The 21449-nt window shown below is 35.7% G+C and overlaps 1 protein-coding gene across 2 annotated transcripts in view; it reads right to left on the bottom strand.

The window, feature by feature from the left end:
• The window catches only part of LOC124635248 (zinc finger protein 287), a 50251-nt gene extending 29651 nt beyond the window's left edge, over positions 1 to 20600 (bottom strand). For both annotated transcript variants that reach the window (XM_047171105.1, XM_047171106.1), the window contains exon 1: positions 20133 to 20600. In XM_047171105.1, the coding sequence (XP_047027061.1) occupies positions 20133 to 20217 (85 nt within the window). In that variant the 5' untranslated portion in view covers positions 20218 to 20600. The remainder of the gene's footprint in view (positions 1 to 20132) is intronic.
• Positions 20601 to 21449: the final 849 nt, after the last annotated feature.

Raw genomic sequence — 21449 nt, forward strand, 5'->3', positions numbered from 1 at the left:
CAGATTCTGCAGACGTTCAAGCTTATCTAGAAGTTCCTCAGTCGCATTAAGGAAACAGACATCAGCATAATCTAAAAGAGGGAGAAGAAGCGACTGAGCAAGAGTAATTTTTGTTGAAAATTTTTGTAATGGTTTGGTGTAGAACTTTATCATCAGAATGATGGAGACAATTCGTAGGCATGTGTCGTATATAGCATATACTCGTGTCTAGAAGTCACAAAGCTTTTTTTTCAATGGTTTTGACTATGCTCTAATGGACATAAATTAAAGGAAGTTATTCCAAAACGTGATAAATGACGTCACATCTATCTACACTCAAATAACAAAGTAACAAAAACCGTTTAAATCTACAGTTACAATCGAATTCCAATTTTAAAACATGAAGCATTCGAAATTTTAAAAACTGAAGCCCCCGTGGTGGCCAGTGGCGCACGTTAATTCCATCGATCATTACTCCCGTTGCAATCCACCAATCATGAAAAATAAAAACACTGGCAACCCCACCTGCACCCCTGTTTGCCACCCCACCCCCCCTCGTCTGCGTCCAGGGGATGTGATTTTTTCGAGCGTCACTCTCGATTAGTATGACTCCGGTTTACCTATATGTATTCGGGAAATCAATTGCAGCTATGTATCTAGTTGTGGTTTATTTTTGGGAGGTGATGTGGTGGTTGCTACCTACCATGTTATGTGTTCGAAGTTTTTACCAAAAGTATTTTGCATACATAGTTTTTAGTGAACTGTAAGTAGAAGTGGTGTAATAAGGTTTGTATGAAACGGTGTTGATCCACTTATTCAATTTTCGATATGACTAATGTGTAGGCATCGTAGCACCTGGTGGCTGTACTGATATCAAATATAAACATTTTGAAATTCTAGGCTTCGTCAAAGTACTCTCTTACTGACTGACACTCGGTACTGAATTTTACCCGTACATCTGCCATCTATCAAAAAACTCACATACGTATGTAATCAATGTATATAAAGCGAAATATCTGGTATGCCCGAATATTTGGACAATTAAAAAAACCTACAAAACAGAATCCAACTACGATGTATGTGTGTATATGGCAGCACACACACTCAGCTTGGCGTAGTGTGCGTGCTTGCAGGGCTGAGCTGAGCCCAGCCCGATCGCGGAGCTCCATGCAAAAATGTGCATTACACACCAGGAACAGTCGACCTCCAGCCCCGCCCTGAATCCTCACAAAATAAGGCAAGCGAGGGGGGCTCTGGCATGTTGTGTAGCTCTTTTTATGTTGGTCGATGTGCTAGGGGTAGTTAGATAACGGCATGCGGGCCCCTCCGATGTCATGTATCACGTATCCAGTTTTTAAAATTCGAACGATGCGCAATTGTTTTGGGTTTAGTTTTGAAATAGGAAACAGGACTGGCTCGCGAGCCCGGCACGCGAAATTAAAACGAAACCTACTTGAAAATTATTCGTTTGTTCTTAATTCTTGTACACATTCCCTTGAATTAATTCCAGTCCTTGGGCAGAGAATAAAAGTCTAATAACAAAATTGTTTTGTTGCCAATGCACATTATGTCTAACAGAAAGCTTTTATCCATGAAATACAAATCCTGAACTTGTTAGATTCATTTGAAATATCCGTTTTAGTTTTAATATAGCCGGCTAAAAGCTTTTTTACTAATGCCAAGCAAGGTAGAGTTTAACGAAGCCGTAATTATAATTCTCAAAAGAATTCCTCTTTTTCACTAATGAAATACCTTTCACTAAAGTTTGATGAAAAGACTTAGTATTTATACGATTTTTTAATAAACCTAGCAATTACTTTAACCGTAGGTAAGGGTGTAAAGAGTTTCTCCGACATGGCATTAACTTTGAAGAGAAGGGAAAAGTTCAACTCAAATGACAGTCTTGAAATAAAACACAAACATCAACCCTAGAATGTCGTCACCCAAATAACCTCTAATCGAAATAATTCCAAAGTCAGCGAAAACAGAAGAAAATCAACGATGTCGAAACAAAAGTTCTAAATTCAAAACAACGCAAGTTTTCACAGAAGTGGACTTTTACGAGGCCGCAAAGTTTTTTCTACACACACCGTCGGGGGGTTGAATGGAGGAAAAAAAACGGGAAAAACGCAAGAGAAACTGTGTTATGAGGTAAGAAAGAGTGAGGCCAGGGGCACGTTCGCAATAAAAAGATGTCTGCGTAAGGTCGGCGTTGGAGACGGCGATTTTTTTGTCGCTTTTCGATAGAAAGAGAGGAAATTTCTACGATGCAACCGGCGAGGGCTTTTATTAAATCATTTTCTGGTCCAACGATTTTGTTGCATGCAAATATTACATTAATCTGATCCGAACTTTTTGCTGTTAAGTTTTATATTCTAACCTAGATCTGTTTTTGAGGACTTTACTTTTGAAGTTCCATTTTTGCACATATTAACCTTGCCAAAAACCTAAGTACCGTAATTCAGAAGAAGCGTCAGAGCAAACATTAGAACATGTAACAATCGCACAATGATTGTCTTTGTTTTAATGGCGGCTATTAACATGTGGTTCGGAGCTGACACTAACCGTTGTGTTCACGGTCAAATTATTTTATTCAGAAAAAGAACAGTTTGCAGTGTCTGCGGTTTGTGACCGTAACCAAGTAATGCATCAAAATAGTGTAATCAATGGATTTGCAACTATTATGCGAATGGTAAGTGGTAACGGGCTGGCTGTTTCGGCAGGGTTGTTCCACTGAGTTTGGGAAATTCTATGGTTTTCTTGGAAAGGAACAAAGAAGGTACAACTAACTTTAGTTCATAAAGAAAAGATAGCTTTGATCTAGTTACCAGTCTGCTGTCAAGAATTACTTGACGTCCTTTTAAGTGTCTTATATAAAGTGCAAGCCGGAATTCGACAGCCCTGCATGCCAAATTGCAGTCTACTATTCGATTGATCGACTTAGTCCAATTTGGCACGTAAGAAAAAAGCAGTCTGGACTTGTTATCTTATGATTAACAGAGCGCTAATTGTAAGTTAGTGAAAGGTGCGGAGAAAGGTGTACAAACTCTTTTTATTCCATCTAACGAAAATAGATTTGGACAGTGTCGTAGACACTTTCGTTCGACGGAAAATAGACGAGATACAATCTGAGCTAATTATTATCTGTTTGTTACGCTGGATGAGTTTTCAAGAGCGGTTGATTGTCTTCGAGGAGCAATTAGTAATTAATTCAATGAGGAAGCATAATTATATTCTCAGCATGAGTCATACATACCGCAACATAGATACTTTAGAAACCACCCCGTATTGTTCTGTCTAGCCAGGAAGAAGTTCGCGTAGCATTTTATACGTAAGCACAACTTTCGTGTGTTTGCGAATTTCAGTATTTCTAGTTGTTTACGTTAAGAATTGTCGCGTTGTTAGCTTTTAAGCACTTGAGTATTGGTGCGCTTACAAACTTGGGCATGTATTGACTTATGATCGGGGCAAAGCCCTAAAACAAGCATTATCGCGCGACGCACACAAGTGCAGCGAGTACGCGCCCCACCACCGACGCGATTCGGCGTTTTTATATTTTTGCACGTTCAAAAAAACGCGCGCGGCAGACAAAGATGGAGTGATGACGAGCCCCGCGCAACAATGGCGCGCGAGCGGGACGGACTCACCTCTGTCATTGCGAATGCGAAATAAAAATGTGCAAAGCGTTCCTTTTTTAAATGTGATGCTTTTTTTACGTTAGTCTGCGTTAGCAATTAGTGTTGTGCGGTTGTCGCGCACCGAGCGTTAGGAATCTATGCAAATGATATGCTCTCGGAGCCCGGCGATGCCTCCAAAAGCTTTTAACGCTCATTCAATGACATTATCGGATGAGCCGCAAATAGAGATCACGGAAGCGATGCCATTCAGTCTACCTACAAGGTCGTCTGTTCCGCGGCTTTATAGAATTAAACAGAGCCCACAATGGCGAGTACACTGCTAGGTACATAAGGACGTCTGCTCTCGTTTTCTTGTTGAACCCTCTACTCATTTTACCGCAATCCTTTTAAGAGCACAAGTTATGGCGATTTCTTGTAGAGAATTTGAACAAAAGGCTGATGATAGAATGTTTTAAAATTGTTTTCCGTTACCGCTTTAACGTCTCGAAAATGTTGCAGAGCATTTTTGATATTCCTAGCGTCTACAAATTGTTTTCGCTTCGAAAGTAGAGAAGGAGTGCGAATTTAATTTGTCTTTATCTAAAGAGGATCAGGAACCTGTTATTGTATAGGATTATTTGCATTGAGGGAGCGTGGAGTATTGCGTAAGCCCTCCAGGTGCATCCGACTAATCAAAGGCAGGGACGTCGCCACCGAGAATGTCGCTGTGAGCAAATTTTAATGCGAATGGAAAAAATGCTGGCAACCCAATGCAGCGCGCGCGTGTGTGCGTGGCGCTCACACACACAGCGGCGCGCCATGTCGGTGCATGCTTTACGCGCGGAAAAAAGTGCTGCGTTATTGATTTTTCTGTACAGCCACGGGGGGTTAGGGGGAAATGTGGGGGGTGGACGCCCGCGGCCTGAAAAACCGTCTGCTGAAAAAAACCGAGACGAAAAGGCACCCCTCCCTTTTTAATTGGTAACGTAGTGTCAATAGGGCTAATCCTGGGACGGTAATAGCCTGCTTTTGTCTCGCGAATGCATTTTTCAGTGTTGCCATGCGACGGTAGCACTCGTGGCTGTGAGGGATCTCAAGTTTAGATATTGTGAGGATGTCTGAGCTGACATGAATTTTTCATACTCTTGATTTTTGTTTCAAGTTGGTGCTACGAAGTTGATTAAACAAGTCTTTCCAACTTAAGGGGTCTGCCACTACCGGAATATCATATTAAAAATATAACATTGAAGTGCAAACTGACCTATTCACCATTTTCTCAGTTCCTATCATCTCAAAAGTAGTCTCAATCGACCTGAACGCGTAGGTTCGGCATTCGAATCCGCGGTCGTAAATGGGATCCGCGGCCTGTCTTTAGACATTTCTCCTCGCAGACCGACTAGGATAAAGCTACGTTTATTCACAATTATATCGCTAAACAGTGGAATTAACAAACAGAACCTCTTACTTGGAAATTAAGGTAGTAACACAATTATCTGTTTTCCTTATCCTCATGAGATTCGAAGTCGTTTCGAAGAAAGGTGCTGGCATCACACTTGAAATATGTCTGATTTTATTTCAGATAAGTATTATAAGCATTTTGAAAAGGGTAAGTTATAATAACAATTAGCTTGCAATTGATAAGACGAAGTGAACGTCCTGTTATTGTCTTTGAAAGCAGTTTTATAGAGCATGAAAACTTTTTCACTGAAAATGTTGTTCTTATTTGCATCATGCATCGGAAGCTCATAGAATTTAGAGCGGTTTTTAGTGCTTTCAACATTAAAATAACCATAAGGTTACAGTGGCTTTCTGTAATTGAAATATGTGCCAGAACCCAACATTCTTCTTCTATATATCACCCATTCACAAAACAAAAAACTTATTTTGTTTCCCCAACAAAATTGTATGCTAACCAACATTAAAAGAAAAGCAAAACCCAACTTATTATCTTAATTCCTAAATGATAGAGTCACAGTGCACCCTTCAACACATCCCGTGGCCGCAGACGTATGTAATTAGTGGCCGGAAGTGCGTAGTGACGTCATGTCCGCTCAATTGAACCACTTGCGAACCAGAGGTCAGGGTTCTGGGTACAGTGTCAATGTTGGCCAGTAGATGGTGGTGGAATAGAAATTAAGGTATAAGGATAAAAGGAAATAATAATGAGTACTTAATGGTATAATTCCAATCAGGCCCAAAATTTTGAACTAGATATTGTTTACATGAAGTGTCGAAAAAAAATTAAGTGCATGGATGTAACCCACCCTTACCTACTTTTTCTCCAAATAAATTGAGCTTATCTTTTATAACAAGAAGTCTGTGACTTAACGAACCACATTACGAACATATTTCTTGTTTACGAACCAAGTCGAAGGCAAAAGCTAGTAAGAAAGTAAAATCCCGGGAAGGGACTACTGATTGAAACAAATAACTGATACAAAATACAAACGTTAATACCCTGTAATTAATTTAATGCTTTGATTAGGCTCACTTCAGATTGTCGCGCGATGATCATTTTTACGCACGTAAGATTAAATTCTCCGCAGACCGGTTAAACCCGATTTTGCGGAAAACCGTGCGTTTTTAAACCGGCACGTGCTAAGTTCCGAGCTTTATTTTATTTTTTAACCGACCTCCCAAAAGGGAGAAGGTCCTCAATTGCGAATGTTTGTATGTTTTGGCTTTCATAATTATAAGCAGAGTAATAAATTATCTAAATTATTGAAATTACTTTGTGACATTTAACACAAAGGTCTTTTTTACAAAGCTCTTTGATTTTTTATCGTTTTTTCATGTAGCCGTTGGCACGTTTAGACTAACATGTATCACTAGCAGATATTTTAAAAAAGAACAATTATGATACTGTTGCTATAAGCTTATAATACGATTGACTATACCTTATTCTAATTCTATCCCTACCAATAATTGTTTATAATCAATGTGCACTTATAACGGATATCATATAACTTTATTAAAAGAAAAGTATAGGTTTTTAATCTGTGGAGATCAAAGGGGGAGGCTTATGTTCAGCAGTGGACGTCCTATGGCTGAGATGATGATGATGATGATAGATTTTTAATTGATATCCTTAAGGTAAGTTTTCGTAAAAAGAACGTATCCTCATTCCATACCCAACTTGCAACTTGTAAGTAAATTCTGGTAGAAAGCCTCACGAAAACTCTGCTGAAATCAGATTTTGATAGACCGACTACTGAAATGTCACTCAATTTTAAATGGTTGCTCAAACAGCATTGAAACGTTCGAGTTTTCAGGGACAAAATACATTAAGTAGCTCAGATATAGGGCATATGCTTACAATCTAAGGAGCTACATATCTGGCTACCCTGTAAAGTGCATCGGGTGCATCGCCCGTGACCGTGGTTACGCAACCCACTTGACTTCAATTCGCGACAGACAGACAAGTTCAATGTATTGCAATTACTGACTGACCGGTAATGTACTTGTTTGTTTTAGTTAGTAATGTAATGTTGGTACAGTGGATGGGTAAGGACTGCAATGGGCAAGATTGGGATAGTATGTGGCCATTAAAGGGCTTATCCACTGCTGAATGTAGGCCGTTCGGCAGTGTTGGTCGAAGATATAGTTGTTTTCTTGCCGTAGCAATTGTAGGTAAGAGCGTAAGTCATAACATGATTTGGGGGTTTGATTCCTCATCATCCTTTTCCCAACTATGTTGGGGTCGGTTTCCAGTCTAACCAGTCCATTCCTATGTGGGGAAAATTCAGTCAAAGTTCAATTATTTATCTAACTAACTTTTACGTTACAAGACAAGACTTATGGCTCAAAGTTTTCTATTCAATCCAACCATCCTTAAAATTCATTACACTAATAAAATAATTAAACAAATAACTTTAACCACGATTATCCCAAAAATACCAAACTACACCATAAAACCGAACTATCCCATATTTATTAACCCCTGCTTCGACCCCCATAAGACAAAGCTATACCATGACAACTAGACGTAGACGAATCATGTTAAAATTCGACACATATCATAAATAACGTTTAACGACTACAATAAACCTAACGATATCAAATCACACAGCTACCGCGAACTTCCAAGCTGTAAAATTTCAAGATGGCGGCTTACTGTTGGCGGGAAACTGGGCTGAAGCGGGATTTTTTAAGTGAGAGTGAGTAGAAATAATGTTTGAAGGATTTGTACAAATAGAATTAGTTCTTGGAATATCAGTTATTGTAATGAATATAAAAAATAATACTATGTCAGTTTTGTTACTAAAGCTTGATTTGCTCCTATTAGACGGTCGAAGATAATAATAAAAAAACATTTATACGGAAAAAAATATTAGCGAATCCTGATTAACGACTATTAAGTAATTCTTAACCATTTGTATTTTAACTAAAGCAGTAGCAAGTAAAACGATAATCCTACAAAGAGTTAAAGGGAATCAAGACGATTTAACCCTCAAAACAAGCCAGCTAGCTATCCTATTTTAAACCTTATTTCATCAGGCATATAGTTCCAAATACAAAACCTTGCATAATTCCCAAATCGCTGCCACTAGCACCTCACAGTCTTCAAGTCTAGCATTTCACGCGACATCACGTGACATAGACAAGATAAATAATAACTCAAACTCCGTGCAGTATTTATTACTTATGTGCTATTGCTTTATTTCTTATAGCACGTCACTAACTCTCGTGTTGTATTTACGGTGTTCAACTTTTGTTTATGGCTGTGAGTCATGGTTTGTCTATGGACTCTATGGTTCTGGGGTTTATGGGAATGGTGAAGGTTTTATTAAGTTTAAGTCTGAATAGACACGGGCTATTATAACTTTGATAGCCCTGGCCTTATTATTGAGTGGTTCCTGATATTTCTTCTAACGGTTTAGTATTTATTTACCTTTGTCCATACAAAAGTTTCATGTGCACAAAAGTATCTATTATAGCTATCTAACAATTTTCCTTATTATAACTCGAATCTTCATTCATAATTTTACACGATACAATAACTTTTGTCTTACCACAGAGTTGTGTACCTTTAGACATGAGTTCACAATTGCTCCAAAACCGTTTTATCACAGAACCGTGAAGGCTTAGACATGCTTCATTTCCAATTTCTTTGTTAAAAATGTTATGCATCATATCAATTTAATTACAAATTAAGCTGTGTGCAAAGAATTATATATGTAAGATTAGTTTTAGGTGTTTATTTACGTAAATATGGGTAAATTTTGTTAATTGTTAAATACACTTGTGAGACTGAAGTGTGCAAATATATGAATTTATGTTAGTATTTCTCAAAATTTAACAGTAGTCCAATTAATAAGATCACGTTGGTTCATGTTAAATGGAGTACGAGTGTACGACTAGGGCGTGTGAGCGAATGATATCGGGGTAACAAACAAAGGGTGTCTAGGGCTAGATCACCCCTTGTGGGGTATTGTTATGTCATTATTTGTTACCGCAGATTTTCATGTTGGAGTTAATCTGTGGCCATCTTTTGAGTTTGAAATTCTGGTGTTTTAGCTTTTTTGAGTGCATTGAGCAGTCTTTAGTGGGCAGTTATGGTAACTGGTATAGGAGAAGTTCAAAATAAAATGCAATAAAAGATCAAATTTGCCTCCATTCTGGCAAATAATGGACTTCAACTATCGGTTAGACTTAGAAAATGCGCCAAATTGATAAACTTTTTGTTATTTTTAGGTTCATAAACAGGGTGGGTCAAAAACTTACAAATGCAACCTACGCGTAAATGACTGTCACACCTATCTACTTTATGATATTTTGTCTGTCTCCATAATTAATATATGCAAAACGTGATTCTCATATTTTCTATGTTAACATATGCAAATTCTATCAAAATCTAATAGGAAACCCGCACCGTAAAATCAGTGTAACCGATCTTGAAAATCCGTTTCGCCAATAGAGGTGTGACTTAACAAACAGAGGGTTATCTAGGAGGGTGCGTCTATTCAATATTGTTCAAGTTCAACATATGTTGGACTTGTTATACGGCTGTTGAACAATGTTGATGTCGGATTGCTGTTGGACCTTAATTGGATGGTTAATGCTTGATTATGGAGGCGGGAAGTTAATTTTTACAATTATTTTTTGTTCTATAGTGTCAGTTGTCATTGAAAGTTGTTTTAGAGCAATAAATTGATGTAGCAGAAGTAATTTTCTATACATAAATAAGCCAAAAAAATACCAGTTTTAAAATAGTTTATTTACTTATGCAATCACTATGAAAAAATCTATTAAATAGAACATATGTATGTAAACTTAAAAGGTATAGGTTTCTAAAATCCAAAAAATTAAACTTCACTCGCTCAACACTCAAGCGCAAAGATCCCTTCCCCAAATAAAGGGTGCAACACACTGGTGCTAAATAATAAAATCGTTGCGTAGTGACCCAGGACTCAAGGTCGCCGGTTCAAGGTTAGGGGCGCGACCCTTACGCAATCGCCCTAACAGGTGGATGGTAAGAAAATTTCGACGATACCGGTATTTACTTGCTAACTTTTGACGAAAAAGTTTTTCTAAGTTATGTTGGGTGTGGAAATGGGACGTTTAATGGGAATTCTGATGCAAGATTTTTATGAAAAGAAAAATTAGAAGTCTTGTGGTGTGAATTTGACGGTAATTCCCAAAGTTAAATAATTAGAAAGTTTTAGTTCCAAATAAATATTTATTTAGCAATAGTTTTCAATGTTATTCGGTATTTGTTAAAAGTTTTGAGCTGAAAACTGTTAAACATTAAACGAAAGAAAAATTGTAACAGAAATGTATGCAATTTGCATAATTAAATAATAAGGAAAACCGAGGTGAAAGAAGTGATGAACAAATCCAGTAAAAGTAAAATATGCGGAATTGTTGATACTTTAATTACATGTAGGATAAACAGACAAAAAAGTTAACTGCAGTTAAGATGAACTCCAAAGATCTTAATCAGACCTTTTTTTACAGAAATGCATGCTTAACAGTCTACTGCAACGTTATAATTATAACATTGAACATTTACATTGATCATTTATCTTACATCTTCACACTTTTGAGACAGGTTAAAATAACCAAAAAAGTGTGTATTTCTAAGTTTTAAATATGAAAGTATCTATTTTCTTTCCTATGTCGTTTTTTTTTATTTTAGTCTAAGTAAGTTAGTTAATGTTTATAATTAAGAACGAATACAGATTATCTTCCAGATACATACAAAATTTCACTTAAGAGTAATATACAAGTAGGTTCCTAATAAAAAAATCCCAACTAATCTAAGTACATGTTATCAAATTAATAAGTACAAATGAAAAGCGAGGTGAATGTAACGGTCTGTTCCTATGTTTATAAACAAAAGCCGCTCGAGTGCGCGATAACACGCGTTTAGTCGCGATAAGGGCGCAATTACTCGTTAAATTGGGCACGCGGTGACGCGTCACGTGTTTGCGCGTCTTGTGGCTAGTGTGTGAGAGCCTTAATGATTACTGTTGATTATTGTTGAAGGTAAGATGTTAAATAAATGTTGTGGTAGTCCTAATGTGGTTTGAAGTAATTTGTATATTTGAAGTTATGGAGTTTGGCTAGACAATGAGGGTGTAACATAGCTAATCTTCAGACTACTTGCAATTTTGTACACCTCTTTTGGGATGCGGAAATCATCACAAAGACTGTTGGTGCAGTGGAATAAAGTGTTAGACTTCTCTTAGTTCCTACTGGAGCCCTGCATATATAGGGCCGGCGTTATCTCTTTAGTACCATCCTGCAGCCCCAGCAAGATTCTTTTAAAAACCCACTCCAATTTTTTTTTAAAGTGGATCATCTGCAATTATTATAGACTACCGGATCAACTATAATTACTTCACGAATTCTTCAACTAATTATCTTCTTCAAGTAAAATTACTACCAGTAATAAATTAAAGTTTGCCACCGGAAGTACCTCTCACAATCTACTTCTAATGATCGAATACCAGATTAACGACATTGTAAACAAATTGAAGCACGCGACTTGGTATCGCATGCCCGGACGTATGCTAATCAGCGCAGGAGTTTGTAAACTTGACTGGCGTGACTGCCCACGTGACACGATGACTTTTTTTTTATTTTGAAAAGAGGTTTTTCGTGATATTTTGACGTTTTGATTTTACAAAGAAGCTTATTGGTACGACTGGAGATACATCTAATTTTGGTGCATCAGAGATTGCTAGATGATCAAGAATGAACTATCCCCCTTACTTATAAAATCTCTAATCACCTTCTAAGCAACATTTTAACTAATCACTACTTAAAGTCTTAAGTAGTGATTAAATGTTAGTTAAGACATGCTTAAGCAACGTTTATAAGTAAGAATTTTCTTAAAAAGCCCTTAAGTATTACTTATATTTAATTCACGTTTATAAGTAAGGGGTTATATGTTTAGATTATTGTAGGTACTAGACTACGGAGGGCTAATGAGGGTAACTATCATTGCTGAAACGACACTGACATTCATAGATTCGTAACTTATATGTATTTGCCATAATTAATCTAACTTAGTCGTTACATGAAACTAAATAGAAGTAAACCACATCCCCTCATTGTAGTCTGGTATTAATTAAAAGGTTTGTCCGATCATAGAAACCATTAAATCCAAATCCAAAGCGAAAACTGCTAGACCTAAGGATACAGTGAGCTCGTTCTGCGTGAATCGGATTGTCAATAATCAACAAAATGTAACTAAAATATCAAGACGACCAACACCTTAGTCTGCCCGTGATCATGGATGCTGTAAGGCATCCGGAACGCCGGATATAATATTAATGTAACCGCGATAAAATCCGTAAAAGTAGTTTTATTTAAATGTCTAATATTCGCGTAAGTGTCATAAAACAAATCAGATAGGGTTTTGTTCTTCGCCTAAATCTACCCTAAATCTTGGTACGGTACAGTGTCTTATTTCAAAAAACTTTTTGTGCTTTAAATATTCGTGAAGTCATGTTAAGTTCTTCTGTTATCAAGTAAGTAAGTAGAACTAAGTAATGGTAGTCACACGTGACTTTTATCAAGTGACGCCAAGTAGCGTGAGTTTTGTATACAATTTATGAATGAAAGAAATGACGGATGTGTGTACTTTTGTAGCTAAGAAATAGTATGTAAGGTTAAGATTTAATGCTGGTTGAATTGTTGTTACATTTCTTATGGCTGAGTACTGAAACGTCACTCAATTTTTAAGTACCTACTGCTTAAACATAATTTTGTCTATGTTGCATTTACGTAAAGTTAAGTGACGTTTCAGTGTTTTGGATTAATCTCTTTCTTAATACTAAAAGAAGGTAGATACGTTGAATTTTATTAAAGACCATTAAAAGATGACTGGTGATCACATTTATATTTTAAAGTTATATCACCTAAACACAATTTAAATAAACAGAAAATTCAACAAAACTTTACGAAATAAATCTCTAAAACTATACGTAATCAACACAAAAGCAGGGCGACCGCACCTATAATCGGCATCGGGCCACCGTAAAAATATTAACACCTGATTACCGCCGTACCGTGAAGCGGAAACAAGATTGTTCTAACCGCGGCCATTTGCCAATTGTGCTTAAATCTGTAGCCCTTTCTATCGCGACTGATTACTTAAGAAAATTGGGATAGTTTGGTTTGCTGCGATTTGCGTGTTATCTGATGGTAATGATGGTATTGTTTCGTTTTGTAGGCTATGGGGTTTAGACTGCGTTGCATTTTTGTGTTGTGGGTGGTGGTTAGTTCACCACAAGTGGTGTTAAGAAGGGGTTAGTAGTCTGTATTGTATCCAATGGCTGTTAATGTGTTCTTAGATCATTTCGTTTGTCGCGTCGCTTTGTAAAATTAAAAAGAAATTGCATAAAAAGTTGTTCAATATAAAGTTCAATATTGTTATGGTATTTTGCAAAAAAAAAATGAATGAAAAAAAAATCTTCGTTTGCAGTAACAGTTCAATTATTTAAAATTCACAAATAACGAACAATCATCGAAACCTCAAAAAATTTAAGAAAGTTATAAAATGCTTCGATTTAGTACAAGAAGAGGCGGCAAACGTCACGGGCTGTGATTATGTGAGCGTGGTGACTAAGCGGTTTTTGTCTAAAATGTAATTGGGCGTGCTCGGCCGAAGTCTGGCGCTGCCACCCGACTGACGAACATAAGTCTTAAAGAGTTCACTGTGTGTAAATGTGTTATTTTTATTAGTTGAAAAACAACAAATTATGTAGGTTTGATTTGAAGGAAAAAAATAAGGATTTCAGTGTTATTAGCTGCATTTTTAGGACCTAGTAGGAATAGGTAGGATAGTAGGTAGATAAGTTGGTAGTAGTAGAGTAATAGGCAACTTTATTATGATATCCTTGAAAAAAAACTCTTTTTTGATGATATCATAACTTTAAATGCTCCCAATTTTGATGTTACTGGTGCACGGCTAAAATACTGTTTAAGATACATTTTGTGTTGCCAAAAACACATTGCATATAATTTGGATAGACCTTGTTTTAAATAAAAAAAAACATAAGAATAGTATTTTCTTGTACCTTTGAAACACACAACCTATTTTATTTTATACTACAGATTGATGTACACTCAAGTTCACAAGAGTAACTCAACTTCGAGTTGACGCAACTTTCTTTGAAACTGAACTTATGCCGAAGTCTAAACAAGCTTCATACAAATAAAATATGTACGAGTTTGTCACGAAATGAACTGAAACTCTTGACTTTTTAGTGTACCGGCACACGGAAGACTTTTAGTCGGCCGATAGTTTATTTGGGATCATAAATCAGTATGAAGATTAAACGCACATAATAAAGATGAGGTATTTAAGCGGTGTTAGACCCACTGAAAACTTTGATTGAGTTCACGATTTTCTTAATAATATTATTTTCTTCTAACTATTGGGCCAACTGTTTAGTCTGCAGTGTGTTTCATTTCTGTCTCGTTCTTTTGCAAGGAAATGAGGGGGACAAGTAATTTTATTTACCGGTTTCCTACTGATATTTCCCATTTAAATGCTCTAGAAAATTAATTGATATTAATATTTTATGATTTTCAATGTCAACCGTTTGTAATTAAATAAATATTAATGTGATTTGCATAGATGATTAACCGTCAAGAATAAAACAGATATAAATAGGATGTTGGCCTTTTGCGTAATGACTAAGATTTTTTCTCCAAACTCATTTTTACCACATTAGGTAGTTCTATTTGATATTCTGTGTATTTTCCAACTTTAAAATTGGTTGGTTGCGTATCAAGTTTAATATTAACTACTTATCCAAAAACTGATAAATATCTAGACAGTTCTTAGTTCCTGATGACGAGTCAAACTAATCAATGTTGAAAGGCAAATTGTTTCAATTATTTCGATGGTAGAAAAAAATAGGCAAACGTCTGGGCATTGCTCATGTAATTGTAACTGCAATAGCTGAAGACATTCATCGGTTAAGTTACCAGAATCAAAATAAATTTTCAAAACTTAACACCTAAACTCTATCCAAAATCACCTTACACAAGTAGCCAATTACCTACCAAACAGCACAAAAAACAAACAATCCACATATACAATGCTAAGTGGGTATTAGCATACTATTAAGTACAGTGGAGCGCACAAGTGTTAGTGCTAGACGCATCGGCCTTGAACTTAGCGTCTCAAGATGCAACGCATTTGCATGTAAACCGCGCGGCCGATGCGATTATCGGCAAACTGGTTTATATAAAACTACGGAGCGACTGAACGCAACTGGTTTTCTTGTACTGTTTAGCGATTAAGTGTTTGCGTTTTGCTTTTTTTTTGTTTGTAAGCTTTTGCTTTTCTTGAGAGGAAATGTGTCCGTTTTGTAGACTGTGTAAACTGTAAGTTGTTTTTGTTCGTTGAATTTGGTTTGGCCTGTTTTTAAGATTCTAGTGATCTGGTTTTTTTTAAGGAATTTATAGACTATCTATAAGTTTTGTTACATAGAGTATTGAACAAAAAAAAGTTTTTTTATAAGTAAAAAGTATCATAGATATAATCACGTTGAAAAGTATGTTCATGCTTTTAGAAATGTCTATTGTCTAGATTTTTTTACTATTTGGATTCCCTTACTCACAAAAAGCAAGTAAGTAAGAAGTAACACTTAGTTTCGCTGCATTAAAAATAATCTTACTGGTGACTGTTATAAGCTTTTGTCCGCGATTGTACATATTCGCTGCTAAAGGGCGTGCACCAAATCAAATCAGAAACGCGAATATAATATTATTTATTTGATTTATGTTTTTTCGATTCATCCTATCATTATTAAAGTTGCATATAAAATAATAGTGCAGTTGCATTCTAAAAAAATAGGAAAAAATATTTATTGCATATTTTTTTATTTATAAAAACTAGTTAATTATTTTATATGGTCAAAATGACGATCTGTTCTTTCGTCCTTTTTAATTTATTGATGTAAACTGGATTGGTGAAGACCGGTTGTTATTTACAATGTTTTATATTGTGAATAAATATCAAGAATGTATGGAACAAGGCATGGATTGTTGAGCTTTTGATTCGGAGCAACTTTCAGTTGCAGTTGCATCGTCACTACCTTGATTTTGGTTAATAAGGGGCTCATTTTCTTTTAAATTTCTGGTATCTTTTAATATTATTAAATGTAATACTAGGATAAAAGTAGGCAACACATACTTTTTAAAATAAATTATTAGTTTTTTTTCTTCTTCTGTCTAGTTAGTATAAAAATATACATTGTAAAGCCAAAGATTCAAGCTATGGTTCTGGCTAGTACATAGCTAATTTTTTGTAATTAAGATTGAGCTATGTAAACATTTTTTTAAAACACAAGTAATTTTAAATGTTTATGCACTAGGTTGTCTCGAAGCACTTTTGTTACCGATTTCCCATTATAATATTTTTGAAAATATATTCTTTTATATAAAAGATTTTATTATACATACAATAAACTACCTGTCTAGACACCTAGATCGCTGGATAAGATTTTGAATAAGTTTTTTCAAAAAATTGCTATAATCATAAAATTATTTAATTGGTTTTTGCATATAAAGTGCATTATGCTAGGTAATTGCGGATTCACTGGTTTTTTAATTTACTACTTAAATGATATTGCAAATGATATTAAAACTTGCTTTTGGTAACATATTGTCTTTGAAAAATCCTTGATTACGTAATTAGTTATTTTTGTACACATATTTTTTGATAATTATAATTTTGGACATCATTTATTGCAGCGTTCATAATCTGCCTAGCCTTTTTGCAACTATGCTGCGGTCGGCTTTCAGTCAGATGCAGCCGAGTTGTGACCAGTGTTTTATAAGGAGCAACTGCCTATCTGACCTCCTCAACCCAGTTACCCTTCCAACCTAATACCCTTAGGTAAGACTGGTTGTCAGATTCACTGGCCTCTAACTACCCGTAACGACTGCCAAAGATGTTCAAATGACAGCTGTGAGTGAGGGTTCCATTTCTAAATTACTTAAATATTGTATTCTTTAAACTTGAAAATTCATAGCTCCTTTGTAAAATGTAGTTTAAAATGCTATTTTGAGTTGAAACTCAGTAGTTTGTACTAACTACCAGATAGTAAGGAGTTAACTTCTTACTAGGTACAAATTACGAGGAATCGTGCGGCTTGGGGCTAATCTAGATTATTGCTTAACTAAACGTCTGGTTATTTTCTAGGCTGAAATATTTTTGAACTGAACTTAATATAGACTTTAAAAGTGACATGTTTACAAAATAACTTTTTAACTGCTACTGTTTTGATGCCATTTTTGAAAAATCTCCTTAGGTACTAGGATAAAATTAGGAACAAAATTACTAAGTTTTGAACTGTGTCTTAAATGTATAATTTATTTTTGTAATTATGACAGTTGTACTAAAAAATATATATGTAATGCATTCAATTATACACTTATTCTTTTATGAAGAAGTGTTGAAGCAAAAAAGTGATTAATAAGTTAATTTACAATCTTTAATTTGCCGTCGGCAAATATTCAGAGTAAAATGATTTCACCAATTGTGGTTCTAAGGTTAAATTCAAGCGAATAGAGAGAGAGATCAAAAACCTTAAAGAGTTTACAATGCAGTAAGTATATAAAAGTAGTTTAACTCCTTCAGGTCAGTGGTAACAGTCGATAAGTAAACTACTTTTCATGTGATTACCTTCATATTTAAGTATAACTGCCTCGTTGGTCTAGCTGTCGCAAGTGCGGCTGCTGAGCGCGAGGTCTCGGGTTCGATTCCCGAGTCGGGCCGAAATCGCTTTGTGGGTTTTAGAAGACTTTCACATAGCAGCCCGGAGCCTGGAAGGTGGTGATTGATACACCCGTGCATCGGAGAGCACGTAAATGTCGGTCCTGCGCCTGATCTCTTTCCGGTCGTGTCGGATTGCCGTCCCATCGGGCTATGAGAGTGAAGGAATAGGGAGTGCACCTGTGTCTGCGTAAATGCTTGTGCACTATAATATGTCCTGCGTAGTTGGCTAATCTCCTTACATGAGAACAGCCGCCGTAGCCGATCGGCTAGGAGGACATCATCATCATTTAAGTAAATTTTAATGTCTAAAACTATGTAAAATTAACAGTATTTTTGATGATGGATATAATAACATCTTAAGTTCTAAGTTAGTAACAGTGAAAATGACTAATTTCGGCCTGCTGCGGAAACTTAAAAAAACTCTCCAATAAATTATTTTGAACTAACAAAACTTTCTCCTTGTTTTATTGTTGTTATTATTTTTGTTGAAGAATACTTTAGAATAGGGCTGTTGACTTTAACTTTATTGTGCTAATATCGATTTGAATATTACCTATTTTTGATTAAATGATACAAGGCTAACAGACATTTTTGATAACAATGAGTCATTGCGGTTTGGCTGTTAAAGCCTCTCAAGTACTAGGTTCGGCTTGCGGGTTGTTCGAAAGAGATACCGCGGCCCTGGTACATAAAAGGCCTATGAAGGAACACGACGGTTTTTAGTCAGTAAGAGTCTGACACTCCCTCACCGCTGCTAACCCACAGCGGGAGGGGTCATTTGATGATTTTTGACGTCGGAAAAAAAAAGTACTAGGTTCGGTTAGTGTCAATGTAACTTTTTTAGTTATTTGTAGTTTCTAAGTAAATCTTGAATTTAAATGACTATACCTACATATTTTGAAAGAAAATATTTTGGTTAAATCTGAACTTTTAAAACGCGAAGTCGCTTATAGTGAATAACGCTCATCCGTTCTCTGTATAAGAAGAGGCCGTGCCCTGAAGTGGGACCGTAAAAAAGGCAGATTATGAAGGTCCTGCAATGGTTCAATAAAAATACTGATGATGATGATGGTGAAGGTTACAAAATAAACTAAATGCCTGTCTGTCTCTCACACATATAGTAAGTTCAATGACAATAAAAGTGCCTTTACACTGACCAGTGACTAAGTCGGGCTATTCGCGGCAACTTTATAGTTAAGATAGTTAACCTAGCGGTAAAGTACATAATAATGGAAATGGTTTTACTGAATCGAGTAAATGTACTTGTAACAGGATTATTTTTTAATTTTGGATTCAGAAACGTAAATAATTTTGATTAATTGGCAAGTTTGCATTATTATGATGTAGGTGACTTTAGATTTAAAATTCTTATGATTTCGTTTTTTTTTTTCAGGAACTTTAAAAGGTTTCAGGATTTAATATTATATAAATGCAGCATGAAAAATCATAATTGTGATGATTGTATATAATTTTTTAATCATCATTAATAAGCTATTATCTATTGGAATATAATTAAGTTATGATACCTTTAACAAGGTTTTCAGGGAGGTAGTTCATACATAGTACCTAAACCTACCGCAACAATCACAGTATTTTAATAGTGCATTATATTTCTACACTTCCATAGTATAGAAAGGGCATTTAAAAATTTAACAGACATACCTGAAAGAGTAAAACAATAAAGAAATAGAATTTAAAATTAACCAATATTTGTAGAAAACATGAAGTTAACGTACATCGGCAAAGTTCGTATGAATCGAAGATACGGTCAAGTGATTCCGTAAGAATATGTCTCTATTGAAGTTTCGCTACTTATAGAAAAGCTCCTGCGTGCTTTGGTGGTAAAAGATATTAGTCATAGTAAAAATTACGTTTTAAATTTAAATTATCTATAATTGAGTTATTAAAATTATAAGAAATAATAGTAATTTTAATTCTAGTATTTTTATGTTGAAGTGGAATAAAAATTATAAAAAATAATACTCCATATAGCTCGTCTGTACATTATGAATTAAAATGAGCTTTTAAAGCTTTTTAGAGAATATCAGCAGAAAATATTAGAATTTTCTGTTAGGAAGTCTTTCCTCATGATTTCCAATCTTTACAAAATAAAAAGGTATAGTATTTATATAACCGTATAATATAATTTCTCCTAATAATAAATCAAGGCTCATCAAAAATAATTATCCGGCAATTTTAATACACGATCCCTTTTCTCAACTTTCGTAACTACCGCTGAAAATATTCCAACGGAGGTTTCCTGAAAAGAATAAATCTAACAAGAATCTTACCTGTGTGACAATAATCTTCTAAGTAGTGGCGAGCAGCGCGCTGCACTATGGAGTAGTACAAGCTGACCGAGGAAGCTAGCGCCATCTTCTCTTCTCTGCTCTTCCGTCCGTCGCAAATACAGTTTGTTCCCTATTCGTTACAGTTTCAAACAAAACAAAACGTACGTAAACTCAAACTTGTTAAACTGCATTAGTGTGTTTGTAAGTGCAAAACAAAAACTTGAAGAGACCAGTAAAAAAAAATCTACTTTGAACTGCGTAAAGTTGCGGTTATGAAAAATTTTTTTGCCGGTAAAAATGAATCTTGTTTTTGTCGAAAAAGTCACGGTGTTCCATTTTTTTTTTAATGTCCAAAGTCACAATTTTTTGCACTACCGCGCCGCATACTACCGCTGTCCAAAAGTCTACGCGAAATGAAACACGTAATGTAAAATAATATAAACGTTTTGGATGCGGCCGGTGCGCGCCGCTGTTGCTGCGAGACTGGCCTCCACAACGTGCTTTTTTTGTTTCCCTCTACGCGGAGGATGCGGCTCAAATAAGTTCGGATTATCCGATTATTTGATTGTGTTTATGTTTATCTATTATACTGTTTACAGCGAAACGATATTGATGCTTCAGGAGTTTTTGTAGTGGTTTAATGTATTTAATTTATTAATTAGCAACTTTTTCAAGGAAAACTAAATAGGTTCGTAAATTATTTTGCTGAAATCGACCAATTGGAAAATATGCACAAGAAAGGGAAGTAAGAAAAGAAAATTTGCAAATTCCAATTAGATTCACATTAACAATAACCAAAACAAATATGGCGGCGGGTGAGAAAACGCGGGAAAATAGGTTTCCCGCCGAGACGAGCCACTCGAGACATGCGTACGTCACGCAATGTTTACGTGCGCCTTCTTTTACTACCAACCTTACGTCTTACACGCTTTTTACAGTTTTTTTACTCCATTCAATCCTTTTTTACCTTTTTCTAAACAAACAGCCTACTTTATTTAACTGTCTAATCAAATAAGGCGCACTTTTCGCATCTCTTTTTTGTCCAAATTAATTATTCGTCTACTTAATTACTTGGCTAACATTTCTGAAGTATTATATGATCAAGTTATGCAAATTAAATTACATTCGTGTGCAATTCATCAAACTGAATCGAAGGTGATACGAGTGACTTTTTTGTTATCTCAGAAGATTGGGGGTCTGTAATGAGTAACAGTAGTTTTGTTGGCACGCCAAGAGATCGGCTTATCGTTCGCGCTAACATAATCAGGAGCGGCGACGCAATTATGACGAAACCCTTTTTAAAAACGATTCGCGTAA

Source organism: Helicoverpa zea, chromosome 12 (assembly GCF_022581195.2).
Source record: "Helicoverpa zea isolate HzStark_Cry1AcR chromosome 12, ilHelZeax1.1, whole genome shotgun sequence".
In the NCBI taxonomy this organism is placed as follows: Eukaryota; Metazoa; Arthropoda; class Insecta; order Lepidoptera; family Noctuidae; genus Helicoverpa; species Helicoverpa zea.